The sequence below is a fragment of the Nesoenas mayeri genome (genome assembly GCF_963082525.1).
Source record: "Nesoenas mayeri genome assembly, chromosome: 3".
Taxonomy (NCBI): Eukaryota; Metazoa; Chordata; class Aves; order Columbiformes; family Columbidae; genus Nesoenas; species Nesoenas mayeri.
In genome coordinates, this window is record NC_137544.1 from 59729952 (window position 1) to 59746868 (window position 16917).

Genomic DNA, 16917 nt, shown 5'->3' on the forward strand with positions numbered 1-16917 from the left:
CCTGCTTCAGCAGCAGAGGTGTCTGCTTCACACAGTGTCACGTCGCATTCAGCACTTCCAGAGCAGATGTGTGGGTTAAGGGGAGACCAGTCTTGGTTTCGAGCCCGAGACACTCATTTTTTGCTAGCAAAAGGCACTGTCTTCATACCAAGCAGAAAAACTCTGTGCAAGTAGATAGTAAGGACATCATCTGACTCGTTGTTTCTTCAGGGACTCAGTTGCCAGCAACACTACTAAGATATTAGGCAGTTCGATGTGATCACGGTAAATATTGAAAACATAAATAAGCATTCAGTGTTACTACTCAAATAAACAGGGTCAAGCTGAACTGAACTGGGAAAGACTGTTGTTGTTGGTTACGGGCATATCCTAGCACTGTATTTTCATGAGGTGGCACCATACACTGTCTCATAGCTCCGTGCCTCCCACATTGTTTCAGGATCCTTCATCACGGGGTGATCTCAGCCGTTTTGAATTCTTTGAAGACACAGACACTTCGGCTAGCAAAGCTCCCTCAGGCAAAGTCACGCACCTTCAGCAAAGAGGGGCCAGTGCTTGTAGCCCTCAAGGACAGCCCATCACAAACTTGAGTGAAATCATGTCGAGTCAGGGTTCTCCTGGCTCACCAAAGTCCTTATCTGCCTCACAGGGCAGCACGGCTCCATGGGTCCTTCTTCGCAAAAGGAGAGGGCACTCCAGCCCCTTAGCCAGTGGCCACGGTAGCACCTTGGTCCTAGCTGACGTCAGCAGCTCAACTCCTCCTAAGCGCTCCCCTGTCAAAAGCCTGCCCTTCTCTCCCTCGCAGGTAGATCAAGACTTCTGCACAGATGTTACTAATTCTCAAAAGTCACCCCAGCCTTAACAATTTAGAAACTAATCCTTTGGAACAAATGACTAATTACCGTTGTGCTTGTTGATTTCGCTCCATATTTGAATCTTCTCACTGCTCTTAGTTTTTCCTGCTGGGTTTAGATTATCAGCAAGCTAACTGTCGATTCTTTTATTTTAAATACATCTGTGGGGCTTGGGTTGTTTGATTGTTTGGTTGGTTTGTTTGTAGGGGAATCATTTTTGCAGGGGAATATGATTGCTTACTTTGCTCTTGCTGTTAACTCCTTCAACTACTAGATTTTAACATTTCTGATCATTTGTAATACTTTCCATCTCTGTCCACTTACAGTATGATTCATTGACCTAGAAAACCCCAAACTGCATTTAAATAGCATTCAGGTTGTGAGACAAACTGACAACAACCAGAAAATTCAAATCACGGCTCACCATCCTCAACCTGGGCCATGTGGTGTGGAGCGGAATAGGAATGAGGAGGAAAATGGCCTGTTAAAATGGCCTGGTGTGCACTTCCAATTTTGTGTTGATGATTGTTTTGTTTCACAGCTGTAGCACTATTTAAAACTGTTTTGGTTTGTTTATTTTTTTTTTGTTTGTCTGTTTGTGTTGGTTTTGCCTTGATTTGGCTTTAGTCCTTGAAGTCAGAGAAGAACTATTTCATGAAGTATAGTAAAAGATCGCATGTAATGATCTCCCATTAGATTTGGGGTTTTAATCATATATATCATTTATCCTGGGAGATCTAAATTTTCTTACATGGCATATTGTTATAAAGTGTATTTTAATACATGCAAGCTGAGTCTAGAAGGGAATGTGGTGAATAAAAGATATCACTGCATTAGAGATTTGTTGACACTAGAAATGGAAACAATATTCTAGGTTACTAGGTAGAAATCATGAAAAAAAAAAAGCAATTTTCTCCAAACTAATACTGCCACCTCCTTTTCAGTCAGCTGTTTCCATTCCAAAACACTCCACGCACCCTTCACAGGTGGCAGTTTTCATTTTACACTGTGAAAACAGAGTATTTTGTTTTGAGAGAGATGATAAGAAATTTATTTTCCTGTGACACACACTTTATTTACTGCCTTAAAAGCACCTAGATTCCCCATATAAATATTTTTGAGTTTAGCCCCATTTCCTATGGGTTTATTCCTGAAACATCCCTTATTCATTTTCGCCCAGTTTTCCTTGGGCACACTGCTTTTAATATTAAGTAAAATTTATTTGCAGAAAATCCAAATCTGGCTTTTAAGTTTTGGCTCTTAAATTGGTGAAGAGTGTTTCTCATTGAGACAGAATATCACTTTATAATTTCCCCCTCTAGAAATGCTCCTTTTGGCTTCCTGAGTGCTCCAGCCAAACCGCTGGTTATTGTTTTGCCACGTATTCAGGTACCCCACATACACCTATCCGCACTGTAGGGTCAGGAGGATCACTTATGTCAATCGAAGGAAATAATTTATTTTTCTTTTGTTTGATAATGTCAACTTAAGAAGTCAGCCTTGTAATCTGGATACTCCTGTTGATATTCCCTTTCCCTACCTGCAGTTCTTAAACACCTCATCCAGTCATGAAAACTTGAACCTGGACAACCCTGCGCTAACTTCCACGCCGGTGTGTGGCCATAAGATGGCTGTTACCATGCCGTTCCACAGGGACCAGACTTTCAAAGCTCAGAAAGAAAACCATGTGTAAGTCTGTTATTATGTTGTCTTGTTGGATTCATGAGGGTTCATTTCTTCAGACTTGCACGCAACTGAAGTCCTGGGTCACTGCATGCTTCCTGCAGAGTTGTTTGCTAACATATTCAGATTTTTCTTAGTTTGGAGTAAAACTTCCACTTTATAATTGTGGAGGTAGGTTATTAGTACAGAACAATCATGTATATAAACTCACCAGGTTTTTAAATGAAGCCATTCCATCTTATCACAGTTAAATAAATGTTCTGCCAGGAAAGCAAAATGGATTATAGGACTGCAAGAAAATATTTGTGTGAGTCTTACAGCAGACGTAGACTGTATGCATGTATTTCTGTAAAGAGGTAATATTTCCAAGCCTGTTTCTTTGAAGTTTTTCTCCCTCTTTTTAAAGTTTCAGAACTCCAGCAATCAAGAGGTCGATATTAGAGAGCTCCCCAAGAACACCCACACCATTCAAAAACGCACTTGCAGCTCAGGAAATCAAATATGGTCCTTTGAAGATGCTGGTAAGAAGGAAACAATGATAAAAGTTGCTTTGATATTAGTGCCGAGGGATGTTCTGGGACTTGGATGTAACGTTTCTTCCTTTCAGCCTCAAACTCCGACTCATCTTGTAGAAGATCTGCAGGATGTTATCAAGCAGGAGTCGGAGGAATCTGCAATAGTGGCTGGGCTACATGAAAGTGGACCCCCTTTGCTGAAGAAAATCAAACAAGAGGTAAATCTCAAACTTACCTGAGGCAATTTAATTCAGTACTCTTTGCTGAGAAACTTATACAAATACATTTTCTGTTAAATAGCTGTGTCTGTTTTTCTTTCATGTGAGCCCCAAGATATTAGTGTTGGTTCTTTACAGTGTACTAGGCATGCCTAATTCATCTCCCAGTGACTTCCATAGAAGTCTTTCTGCTGTTTTCAGCAGGGGTTTGCTTGGGCTGTTCTAATGCAGTTTTCATTTGAAACTTAAAAAGAAAAAAAATTAGACAGGAATTTGGATTGAATCTTTCTAATATTGGTGAAGACTATAGAAGAACCCCACAGAGACCAAGCTCCATGGAGTGATTTAGAAACCTGAACATTTGAGGACATTGCATTATGTTACTTTGTCACTAAAGTTCTAAAAATACATATATTCTCAATCCTTTCTAGGGGATTAAACACCTGAATACTGACAGAGTGCTGAGCGCAAGTATTCAAAGTTTTATTAGGTGTGGAATTTTTGAGAACCTTGAACTTTTTTCTTCTGCAAAGAGCAAGGGTGCTGCAAAAGACAGTACTGTAAACATGCATTATGCACAGCTGTGAAGAATATTTCAATTTATTAAGCAACTGACAGATAAATCTGCTTTTGGTCAGTTAGGTACTGGTTTTTATCATCATGATTTCCTGCTTTCAGGTGGAGTCTCCAACAGATAAAGCTGGAAATTTTTTTTGCTCAAATCACTGGGAAGGAGAAAACCTGAACGCTCAGCTCTTTACACATACGTCCACTATGGAAGAAGTGCCTGTAAGTGCAAGTTTTCACACCACCAAATGGTTTTTCTGTTTTACATCCCTGTTCAGTTCATAAATGCAAGAGAGAAAATATTTTGTCTGACCCCTCACAAGTAGGCATTATTCATTATTTCCATTTAATTTTCCTTTTTAAAGTGTAAGAAGCAATCCTGCTCCTAATTAAATCACTGTAATGCCTATAGAAGGCAGCAGAAGCTGCAGTCATTGTGCAGCCCACAGTCTTTATGAAGAGCTTGCGCTTGGAGACTGTCTGCACCTGTGTATAGAAATGACTAGGTCACAGAGTTAAAACTGATACAAGAAAGAGTTTGGTCTGTTTTGTGCAAAGGAGGCCTTGCATGAGCATGGTTCCCTTTGCTTTGCTGGCACTATTCAATGTCACTGTTATTCTTGCACTTGGGAATTTCACTGGATGAAAAACCTTTGCGTGTGACAATGCTCCTACAAAGCCAAGTCCCAGGAACCCCAGGTTTAGGTCTGCTCCCAGGCTGAGCACTCTGTCTGTGACATGCCCAGTGTTGCACTCTGCAGTCAGGCTGAGTTTGCTTTTAGTACATTTGAATTCAGGTTATTCTCTTGAGTAACTGAAAACTGTTGGGTTTTGGTTTTGTTTTTTCCTGTCAGAATCTTCTTACCAGCTCCATTTTAAAGATGCCCATGTCCGAAGAGGATGGTAGTTTTCACAAAACATTTGCAGTACCTAGGAACAGGCCACTAGCTAGTCCTCTGCAGGTAACTATTCCTTGATAAAAATATCCTTTGTATATAAATATATATATTGCTTTCTCACAAACTGATTTTAAGTTTTGAATATGGAAGAATGAAACATTCAGATGAATGTGGTTGAGGATCTCACTACCTGTGGAGTGTGAGGACACAGTGGCTACAGCTGTGCCAGGAAGCTAAACAGGGCAAAGCCCCATGCATGAGTCATTGTAACTCAGCTGGTTCCACTGTTAAACTGATAGGATGGAGAGTTAACGTGGGTCAGAGGCTTTTCCCTATAGGCTTCTTGTAGGTGGCTCTGCTGTTCTGGAGAGCAGCAGAGTTGAGTGGCATGCTGGTGGCCAGAAGTTGTCACTGGCCTCGAGGAGAGAGGACACAGCCTGACACTGCCTGGCTGCCCAGCACAGATGCAGCCACTCTTGCCCATCCAGCCAAACATCAGGATGTCCTTTCCAGAGCGCAGGCTGAGGTTGCACCAGATATGTGGTTGTGGTGTGGTCTGAAGGGGCCTCATAACCCTTATGTCTTGGGATCTTGTACATCTTGGGATTTCTGAACTGAATTAAATGTGTGATTGTTGCAATGTAAGTCAAATGTTAGGCTGGGTTTTACCTATTTATGCTTTTTCTAGTTTTTAACAAACATATACTTTTTCTATACTTAAAAATATAGCTGATCCAAATATAGCTGATCCAAAGCTCACCAAAGTCATTAGCAGCCTATTTGTCAGATCCTGTGGACTTTAGATCAGGCGCACAGCAAGTCATTCAGAGAACGAAACGCAGTGTAGATAATTATCAATTATCCTTCCACCACAGTCCGTATTTTTGAGGCAGATGAATAAGTCATTTTATATCTCTTCTCCACATGGGCAAATTGAGGGAAAGTGTATCAGTCCCCAGGGTGAGTCACTGTCAGAAAGGAAATTATAACTCCATAGCTCCTGACTTTCAGACATATAGTCCACATGGCTAATTCTTTCTTTCCTCCCTATTTCCGGAACTTACATTAGGAGTTATTTCAGTAGGAAGGAATGAACAAGACCTGGTTTTAATTAAGCATCTTTAGCTGGGCATTATAAAGTGAGATATTAAAATTTCACACGTCCTCATTTGGCACAGTTTGCCATGGAGTATGTTTGTATGTTGTGCTACAGAATCACTTGATGAAAGCAGCTTTGGAGAGCAGGGACTGTGCCCCCCCTCTGCATGGGAGTGTCTGTAGGGGCCAAAGACTCACTTTCCCTATTGCTTATTTTCTCTTTTCTCACAAACTGTGTTTCTCAGCTGCACCACGGTAGATGGTTAAAAGGAGGGTTTGAAGATCCCCACTCTCCCCGGTGCCCCTGGGTTAGGGCAGTTATTTGGGGACTGAATTTGGACTGTCTTGTGGTGAAGGAGCCCAGGGCTCCAGCTTTGCAGGGAATTGCTGGAGCCTCCCTAGCTCGCACATGGGAGGAAGCTGCTGGTCCCAGGAGCTCAGCCCTGCTGCCTTGCCAGCACACTGACACCTGGCTGTGTCTCCTGGCCAAACTCAGGGCGCCTCTGTAGGTTTAGGGCAACATTTTCAGGTAGCTAAACAGAGTATGCTGTGGGTTGTCCTGTTAGTGGTAAGTGCCTGAACTCTGCCTGTAATAAAAACGGAGCATCTGAGGTGCTTGTAAAGCAGGATCTTTTGATCTTTGGCGCAACTATGTTATGTTTCCTGCTGTCTAAAAATAATTTCTTTACAAGCTGCTGTAAATGAAAGGGCTTGTTTAACCTTCTCACTCATGCTGATTTTGTTCAGGAAGTTTACACGAGTCAATTTGTGGGCCATACTGGATCCCGTTCTTCAGTCCTTACTCAGGAAAAGCCTTTAATTTTGCATGTTAAAAGCCAGGTACTCTCATTGTTTGGATAAAGAGGACTTTTTCTTAAGTAGGAACTTAGTTAAAAATTACTTGCCAGCTCATCTCAAGTGTTTTAAACATGTTGAACTGAAAGAAAAAGCAGTTGTAAAAAGCCCCAACATGAATATTTAATATGCAGCTTCTTGGTGAACCAGTATGAAGGTAAAATTATTCTCTCTGCTGATGAAGCAGCATTGACTGTTTCAGCTGAAATGTGACCCTAAATGAAGAACGAGGGTAGAGGTGTCTGTGACAGCTTTTTCCAAATGAAATACAGACCTTTTGTAACAATGCAGAATTGTCTGATGATTGCTGCGCTCTCTGAATTGGATTTACTGTCATGGCTAAAGGGGGGAATCTGCTTCACCCCCGGTCAGGCTGCCTGGGCTCACACGAGAGAGGACTTTGGCCCCATGCAGCTCAGAAAGGACACGCAGTCTGTCTCTCTTTGGTGCCAGAAGCTGCTGCTGCTGCTCTGCCCTAACGCTTCTTCCCCTCCCTCCCAGTGGAGCTGGACGTCTGTGATGAGGACACAGCACCTCTAAAGGGTGCAAAGCAATTGAAAATGTTAGTATTTGCACTTGATTTTGACTGGTAGCATTTTTTACACAACTACTACTCTATTACTATTACTATATTCTTACGCTTTCTAGTTTATAATTCGGTATATTGCCCACATACATGTGCACACCCAGAGATGCACACACAAACGCTGGGCTATATCCATTGATCACAAGCAGGTAGACATGAAACACCAGGCAATGCATCTAGGTGAGATTTAATTGTGTCTGCATATGTTTACATTGTTGCTGTTAATATTTTGGGCCTGATCCAACTTACGCAAATTCTCATTGACTTCAGTCCAAGTAAGAATTATAGTGCTCTCTGCACCTTAGGATGTGTGTACGGAAAGGGAAGAGATAAAGAAAAAGAGCACTACACTTTTTTTTTCAATATGCTTTGTTCTTAAAATTCCATTTTCTTTTAAATTTGAACTTACATAAGAGGGAGGTAGTATGTTTACCAGCCTGCAATATTTTTCATTGCTTTAATAACTTTTACTGCATTTACATAAAGAAAATTATATTTACCCAGCAATAAACTCACCAAAATGCCTGATTACTTATTGTTTTGCTGTTGAATTCCAAAGAAGCCAAGAGTAACTAATGTTCTAAGCAATCTCTAAGGATATTTTTTACTGCATTTTGGGTACACAACTGATCATATGCAACTTATTAACCAATAGTTGATGACCATATCAGATAGCATGATATGATTCACCATCCCTTAGGAGGAACAGCATGTTGCATCATTTGGCATGTGAAGTCAAGCAGCTGCATATAAGTGCACTGGGAATGTGGTGGTACCAGTGTTGCACTAGAGCAATGGGAGAAAAAGCTTCCTTAGACCCAAGAAGAGTTTGGGCTTCATCCTCATCTGATCCCCTAGTTAAATCTCTGTAAAACATTGGATTTGAAGTCAGCTGTGTGTAGGATCTTTCTGGTAAAGTGTGAAGGTTCAGCCAGCTTTTTTGTCCTGCATGGCAAATCTTGTGGTTGTGCATTGGGTATTCTCTCCTGGCAGGAATAGGAGATGTCTCAGCAAACCCACGTGTTGCCTGGGGTGGAATTACTCTTGCACTCCATTGCATGGATCCCAAGTTCTTCTGCTTTATATTGGTGGAGTTAGTTACAACCTAGATTTTTGCGCCCTATGTTTTTGTCACTCAAGCAATATTCAGTTGCATGGCAGGAGATTTTGGCCTCTCTAGGAACTTTTCCAAGGGTTAAGATTCTGGCATAATGTACAAAGCCCTTATTGAGATAAACTGATGATATACACTGAGCATTTGCTTAACTGGTGTCTTCTAAGAGGTTATGTAAAAAACTGTTTCTGGCCCTTCCTATGTAAAAGTTATGTTTTATTTCACATTATGTTCAGTAGCAATACATAATACAAACTATCCACACATAGAAATTTTAACAGAAAAGTAGGTTACATCATAGGCCATCCACCTAACCCTGCAGGCTATCAAAAGACACCATGAAATGGAACCTTTTAAGAAATATTGCTGCTTTGATATCTTCTTCCCCCAGTAACAAAGGAAACAACACAAGGTAGAAGCCCTGCAAGCTAAAGAGAATGTTCTTCAACCCCAAGCTCCTGTCACTTTCCATTTTTTAACCACAGACTGACACATTTCAGCTCGAATTTCCTGACTTTCAGTGGTTTATGTAACCATTTTCTTTAAAGAGGAGGTTTAAAGGATTTTAAAACAGTTACTTGGTTAACCTTTTCAAGTGTGCAAGCTGTCATTAACCTTAATTTTCTCCGTTTAAAAAGTGAAATGTGGAACCTCATTTGCAGCCAGTTGTCAGACAAAATGTACAGGCGAGGCAACACGCTCCCCTACAGCAGTAGACTTTCTCTGTTTTTTCTCCATGGCTTGCTTGGGGCAAGAAGATCCCAAAATCTCACACTCTGGGAGAGGGGACAGCATGCTGTGTTCAAGCCCTTGGGAGGTTTAAGATTTGCATGGCAAGGGCAGGTTGCCCTGCGGGTTTCCCCACTTGTGTTGTCCCTTCTCTCGCCAGTGGCTGATGTGTGTGGGAGCTGTGCTTGGTACAACTGAGGGAAGCACATGGAGGTTGGAAATTACAGGTCAGTCACCACTTGTTTTCCTCCCAGGGCAGCAGAATTTAGGTTGTGAATGGATCAGGAGTTACAGCTGCCCCAGGCAGGTGATGGTCTATCAAAAAGAAGAAAAATGGCAGCTTGACTGTCAGGCATTTGCAGCAATGTGTCCTGATCTGTGAATAAAAATAAGTACTTAAGGACAAAAAGTTAGAAAGGGACTGAATATCCTAATGTGAATTGCAGATGCTTAGCCCATTTCTGTATCTCCCCCATTAATCCTACTTGGAAAGCTCATACATCTCAAACAGGAGTTTTGTCCAAGTAATGTCTTTAGGCTTAAGCTCTTATAAGCACCATCAAATAACTCTTTCTAGCACTTGTGTCAGGCTTATAGTAAAAGCTGCAAAGTTGGATCACCTTACACTCATATTTAGCAAGCTGTATTTCTGAGCAACTTATGAAGCCCTGGAGTTTAGGAGAAGGCCGTCCCATGCCCCAGAGAAGAAATAGCAACATGAGCAGTAATAGCGCTCTGCCATAACAAATGAAATAGGATTCAGTTATGGTCACTTAATTTTTTAATTAGTCTTTATTTTCTGGTCTTGATAAGTAAAAGGGCTTCTCTTGATTCTGCATCCTTATAGAAGAGAAAGGCAAACCATTGTACATTATATGCATCATATTCTGCTAGGAAATTGCTTTGTTTAATGTGTTGGTTGTTCTGTTACAGAAGGAGTACTGCATTTCTGTTGCAAACCTTCTTTTTCGTGGCATGTGCTGTGAATCCACACTGTGTAATCTAAAGGAAAACTGGCAAGAAACCAAAATTTTTGCAGGAAGGCAGCAGAGTCGGATACCTTCTAAGAGTCTGAGCCTTCTAAATATTTTAAATATTTTGTTGGGTTTTTTTTGTTTGTTTTGTTTTGTTTTAAATACCAGCACAATTTGGATAAATCAATAGGACTGTATGTAACACCAATAACTTTGCTGGAATTGCTGAAGATACCTGCCAGTGTAGCGGAGATTTAAAATCCATCTTCTAAACACAGTTCTTTGCCTGAGGATTTCTACTACACTTCCATCAGTTTGGGAGCTCGGTACTGCAAGACTCCAGCAGTGTTTGGTTTTGGCATCCACTCCTAACACACAAGGTGTCGTAATGCGAGAGTGTTCTTGAGCTGTGCAGACAGCACATGAAGAGACAGTCCAGGTTCTGAGTGCAAAAGGACTAGTTGTGTTAGAAATGCACCTTTCCACAGTCTTTTCTATCCTTGCTCTGGTTTGTTTTCTCTAGATGGTCCAAGTTTTTATTTAAAGTGCTTTAACTGGATATCCCAGTTAACAACTTTGACAGTTTGTTTACAGTTTGCATCTGCCTGAGGGCAGCTGAAGGCACCTTACAGGATAAATGAGGTAGTTTTGCTGCCAGCAGAAGGATGTGCTGGTAGGATTACTGAGGTTAAAAAATGAGCCAGGGAGAATGACATAGCTGGAATTGTACCATGGGTCTGTAATTTTATCCTGTGGGAACTCATAGCAGTATACCTTCTTGTCCCCCCCTGTCTCCTATTTTAACTTAAAGAGAGAAAAATGCTGCATGTAGAAGAGAAAAATACAGCTGGAAGTGCTGGCTGAAAAGGCTTACGTGATTTTAATTGACAGCAAAACTAAGAGTAGTCTCACACTCTTTGAGGCAATAAAATATATACGTGGAACCAATTGTACTGCAGAAATCCCTTCCTTTCCCCACTGGCTAGGGATTTAGATGCCAAAATGAACACCTCGCTGTTAACGTAGCTGAATTTAAGTGGGATGAATCAATGAAAACATGCTTATCAGTGTCAGTGGGCTTTGGGTCAGGCCTTTTGGCTTCTAATTACAAAGCTTTTGTGTTTCCATCGATTGACTTGCAGAGTTGGACCTTTAAATGTGATAGAGGAGCTGCAATGAGTGTTCTGCAAAAGGAACGGTCTGACTTGAGTTTCTGTGCTGTTTTCCTGCAATGGGTCTAGCTTTCAGCCCAGGTCTCTTCTCTTTTGAGATGTTTGCTGCTTTCTGCTGGGCGCTGCCACTTTCCCGTAACGGAGCCCTCTCAACACTGGCTGTGGTGCTGGCTTGGAAAGAGGTGGTGTGCTTTTCCCTTTTTACTAAGTGCTGTTATAGCTGTGTGTGCCCAGAGCCGGCACGGAGTTCTGCTGGGGTCAGGGGACCCGGCGCTCTCTGCCAAGCAGGGAAGTAAAACTTCTGTCACTGGGATGACTTCCACACGTGCCTCTGGCACTGCGGGGCTGGCAAGGCAAAGGCATTGTGCTTTGTTTGGGGTTGGCTGCTGACAGCCAAGGCTTCAGACAGAAAATGTTTATTAAAAATATCCACTTTAAAATGTTACCTGAGTTCCCTGGGATAGAACTGAAAACTGTCTTAGTAAATATACTACTTCAGTAAGTATACTACTTTGGGTCTAATTGTACATTCTTTACTGGAGCGAAGTTCTCACCACTATCAGCGAGAGTACAAAGTTATTCTCTTCTTATAAATTGTCCTAGGAAGAACAAAATAGCGTCACGTCTTTCTGGTAAAACCATACAAGGGTCAAAACTTCTTGGAGTAGATTCCAAGCAGGCTCAAGTCAGGGCTGTAGATGGTCCTCCTGCCGCTGGCCCGGTCTGCTCCCCGCTGCTGCTCTGTGGCTCCCCAGCAGCCGACAGCAGCAGGATGGCAGGGGGTTGCTGCCTGCCCCAGCGGCTGCTGCTGCGCTGACATCGGCTTAAACCAAGACCAGGCTTTCAGTGGAATGAGTGACATGTAGCAGCCTGCTGAGATGTTGGAGATATCAGGATACAGATTTGTTATTTTTTTTTTCTTCTCTTTTCTAAGCACATGGCTGTTAATACAAAGAGCTCAGTGTAGATACTAACGATTAAGCCTAATTTATGAAATCAGGACACTCCTTGCCTGAAGTTACTTCTGTTTTTTAAAAATTGACACACTGTGACAGATGGACTTTTCCATATGTGTTTTCAGTTACTTAAGGGACTGCTGATCTCTCATTTCAAGACCAGTGTATTGAAGCTTTGGGGGATCACAGGGAAATACTAGTTGGACACATATTTTTTTCCTTTGAAATGACAGATATTCTGGAGCTACCAACTGCTTTTGAGGTGTAAAGACCAAATCTGACTTCTCAATAAGACCAACGGCATTGTACCAGGCATTAATTTGGTCCCTGGTGCAAATACCTGTAAAACAATCAAGTAAAATACTCACAGGTGCCTGAGTCCATCCCACTGAAGATCAACAGGAGGCTGTAGGTTCCCAGCTGATGTGCCTTTGAAAAAGTTACCCTGGAAGCTGTTTAATCAAAACATAAAAGAAGCTGTGGCGTGTCACATGTGTGTCTGTGGCATGCAGAAAGTATGTCACACCTGCTTTTTGGCTGTGGCGTGTGCCCTAGGCTGAGCCACAGCACAAGGTATACAACCAGACCAGGTTGAACCACTCTAGAAGAAGGTGTGCAGCATGTTTGTTCGCTTCACAGATGCGCTTTCCCACAAAAAGCTGCAGAAGCTTAATGATTTGAGGCCTGACCTGGTTCTCCTTCACATGGGGAGGTCTCGCTGAAGCTCAGCAGGAGTTTTGCCTGCAAAAAGGTGTCAGGAGCAGAGACAGTATTTGAAACTTGAGGAGAGGATAGGGAAGAAGGAATGGAAAGCCGTGTCTAGGGAAGCCCAGCAGTAGTTCACAGAGAACTAACATGTTTTCCCTTATCTTGGCCACGCTGCTTACTTACTCGTTGTTTTTGTCCCTTTTAGGCTGTAAGCCCCACAAGGAAGAGAACCTCAGTCCTTGTGTTTGTATAACACCAGTGCCCTGATTAAGGCATGTTATGAGAAATTATCTATATTTCATATGTTGCCTAGTCTCTTGCTAAACATATGTCTCAGATAACACTGTTTACAGTCAGAAGAGTATTCTCTAAACCAGGGGTGCTAAACTCATTTTCACCAGGGGCCACATCAGCCTCACGGTTGCCTTCAAAGGGCCAAATGTAATTTCAGGACTGTATAAACATAACTACTCCTACAGTCCTAAAATTACATTCAGCCCTTTGAAGGCAACTGTGAGGCTGATGTAGCCCTCAGTGAAAATGAGTTTGACAGCTCTGCTCTAAACAGTTAGGCCAGAGAAAAATTTAAGGATCCTTTTACACAGTTAGCAAGTAGAAGAAGCAGCATAAAGAGCCATTGGCATGCCAGGACAGTTCTGCTCTTAGCAGGTGGTTTGCAGTCCACTAATTATGCTTCACCCAATGTCCTAAATGTTGAGAAGGCTCTGGTCATCTTGTTGAGCAATGTAGATCTTGAACTACAAATATGATCCTTGCTTAAAACAGAAGAAGATAGAGAAGGGTTTCTCCTAACTTGTCTTTGTTAGTGTATCTTGGGTGTAAATGTTATCAGTCTTCAACAGTACTGGGATCCCACTGTTGGCAGGCAGTTTTCCATTGAGCACATTGTTTGAATGCAGGGTATTCATACAACTAGCTCCATATAATAATAGAGTTTTTATTTAGGGCTTAGGGAGTATCTTGATGTGGAAAAGCAGACTAAGTGAAGGAGTTCAACAGAAAAAAAGATGTGTATAAATGTGTGTGTATACTTGTAAATTCCAGGAGCTTTGAAATTTCATTACTGTTTATAGCTCAAGGCAATGAGAAACATCTCACATGTGTAGTGAGTAAATAAATACTGTGCGAACAGCCCTCTGCAGATATGTTTATCTCACTTTAACATTATACTAAATGGTGTCTGTAACCTCCATAAATACCACAAGAAGTGAAATGGCTTACGCGATAATTAACATGCTGTTTCTGCTGAGAGTCACCCCCCCGCACACCCTCTCTTTCCCGCTGCCGGAGGAGCTCTGCTCATGGACACGTGCCCGTCGCTGTGCGCAGGTGAAAGCAGCTTTGAGCACGGGACTTCGTGTTAGCTGCGGCTGGGCTGTCGAGGTCGTCAGGTTCATTTAGGGAACACAGGGGCAGAGCAGCTCTATCTCTATAACGGAGGTTTGGTAGGAATTTGTGTGTGAGTACTGAGCATTATTAACTGTGGGCTTTAGCCTGGCTGTGGCCTGTTGACTGTAAAGTCCACCTGCAAGTAAGTTATCTTTTCAGACCTTTAACGAGAAGGAAGGATTAAAAGCAAGGCTATAGATATTGTCTCATAGAGAAGACACTGTTTGAGAGAGGAGTGGGGGGGGTTGGGTCCTGGTTCTTGCAGTGAGCCTCTCTGTGGGTCTTCTGCTCTACCCGCCCCATCCAGTCACTAATTCAGAAGTAGGGGTGATGTTTTTTTATTCTGTTGTGTTGAGATTTCAGTTTCTTTGGAGATTGAACAACATCCTACTGCATGTTCATGCAACACTTAATGAATGGCAAGTGAGCCTGGCTTCGGTTGGGGCTGCAAAAAAAATCACGTGATGTTCACCCCAAATCTCTCTGCCTGCTTCTAATTTAGCACCTGAACAACACCTGGGAGTCTGCATCCTGTGGGAAGATCGAGGACCAGATAGCCCTGACGGATCAGGCACGCAAGTACATGGCCGCCTTCCCCACCCGGACTCTGGTGATGTGAAAGGGTCGACGGACAGAGAAGCATTATGGTTTTGAGAACACTTCACCTCCGCTGGGACGTTCCTGTTCCTCTGCATGAAAACTTTTCATGAATGGGAGAAGAGCCTATCTTTGTTGTGGTACAACAGTTGGGAGCAGCACAAAGTGCATTTAGTCACTCAGCATATATATTCTTGTTGGATTTCACCCAACTTGAGAGGTTTGGTTTTTGTTTTTGTTTTTTTTTTAATAAATGATACTTGCCTAAATTATTAGGTATTAAGATTGAATCAGTAATTAATGATCTTAAGTGCAGACTTATAATAAAGGTAATTTTTTTTTGTACTTTTTGAGATCAAGCAGACCTAATACACCAGTATTGTTTTTTTCAGTGATGTGCTATCCAGGGGTGGGGTTTTGTTTGTTTCTTTTTTTAATGTGTTTTTTTTTAATAATAATAATAAAAGAGCAGGTACTCAAACAGATAAATTTTAAATCACTGAACAAAATGCATTGGTGTAAAATACTGAAGTGAAAAGCATTACTACAAACTCCAGTCTGTGCAAAGGGGGAGGACTGATCAAGATTGTGAATGCTCAGACATCTATGCCTCTTGAAATACTCTTTCATTCTGTTATGGTTCTAGATCATGATACATTGTGTGTTTCTGTTTGGGGGGAGTAATTAGCTTGCTTTAAAAATATTACTGTATGAAACATAGATTTATGAGAAAAATTATATTTTTATTCAGTAATTTAATTTTGTAAATGCCAAATGAATACTGTGTTTTGCTGCTACAGACCTTAGCGTGTAGACATGCTGCTAGTGTAAAAGAAGCAGTAGAGCTTTATATGGAAAGAAAACAAATGTTGATGTTAGCAAATTGACTATGCACTAGCATTTCAGACCTTTTTATTTTGATTTTTTTTACATCATTTATATTTTTTCCCCTTTTTTATGAGCAATATTTTTGAACACTGTTCCTGGGAGATTTTTTTTTTGTCTGGATGTGTTGTTTTATTTCTCATTGGTTTGCAACAGCATGAATTGCACCTTCATATGTTTGGGAGAACACTGTCTTGTTCATGTTGTCTGTTTTGTTCCATGTCTAGCTAGTTGTTCCCTAACTTGGATCTTGTGTACCGAATCAGGTTCTTAGAAATATATGGTTCTTTGTACTGCCATACCAAATCTTCATCGATATGGCAAAACACTGATTTTATTTTTTTTATTGTTTATTTTGTTTTTTATAACAGCCTTTGACTTTGCTGCCTTAATACCATTTAGTGCAGCTTCATCTGCACTTAATTTTTTATATGACAATGTACTGCCTTGTAGATAAATAAAGTGTGTTCTTTTGTACTTAAACCCTCATGGTCTCCTAATCTTGTTTGTCTTCATTGTTTTGGTGGTGTTGTTATAGGCAACAATCAAGACAAGAAGATATTTTCCAGCATTCTTAGATAAGTAAGGAATAGAGTTTTGCACACCATAGGCAGCCTCAGCATCCTGGGTTCTCATTGATTGTTAAGGACGTTAAGGAGCACAGCACAAAGCAGTGAGCATTTAGCATGTCGTAGGCTTGAGGTACAACCCTAGTGACACCAAGGCCAGGTCAGCTTCAGCCGCTGAGAGGTTTTCTGCACCTTTTCTGCAAAACTGCTCTTCTTCTGAAATACTTCACCTAAGACCATCAGATCAGGAACCAACTGAATAAGAGCAAAAGAGTCTGGAGCTCCTATACTGTACAACAGATTTTTTTTCACGCTTATTTTAAGAAACCAGAGGTGAGTATATACTTTGAAACCCTGGTGTGTTACACTGCACAGCTAATAATTGGGCAAACCCACAGACTCCCATGCAGTGTAAGTGCTGAGGATGTTCAGCCCCAGGAAAGCTGGAGAGTAAAAGTAGTCACCAAACAAAAATAAAAACAGAACCTGCCATGAAAAAAGTTGCTTTTTATTCAGTAGTTTGAAGAG

The 16917-nt window shown here is 41.5% G+C and overlaps 1 protein-coding gene across 3 annotated transcripts in view; it reads left to right on the forward strand.

Moving 5' to 3' along the window:
• Positions 1-16486, forward strand: part of MYB (MYB proto-oncogene, transcription factor) — a gene marked incomplete at its 5' end in the record, with an annotated part of 28816 nt that extends 12330 nt beyond the window's left edge. For all 3 annotated transcript variants that reach the window (XM_080342687.1, XM_080342688.1, XM_080342689.1), the window contains 6 exons: positions 2401-2543; positions 2944-3058; positions 3145-3270; positions 3949-4059; positions 4692-4799; positions 14841-16486. In XM_080342687.1, the coding sequence (XP_080198813.1) occupies positions 2401-2543; positions 2944-3058; positions 3145-3270; positions 3949-4059; positions 4692-4799; positions 14841-14957 (720 nt within the window). In that variant the 3' untranslated portion in view covers positions 14958-16486. The remainder of the gene's footprint in view (positions 1-2400; positions 2544-2943; positions 3059-3144; positions 3271-3948; positions 4060-4691; positions 4800-14840) is intronic.
• Positions 16487-16917: the final 431 nt, after the last annotated feature.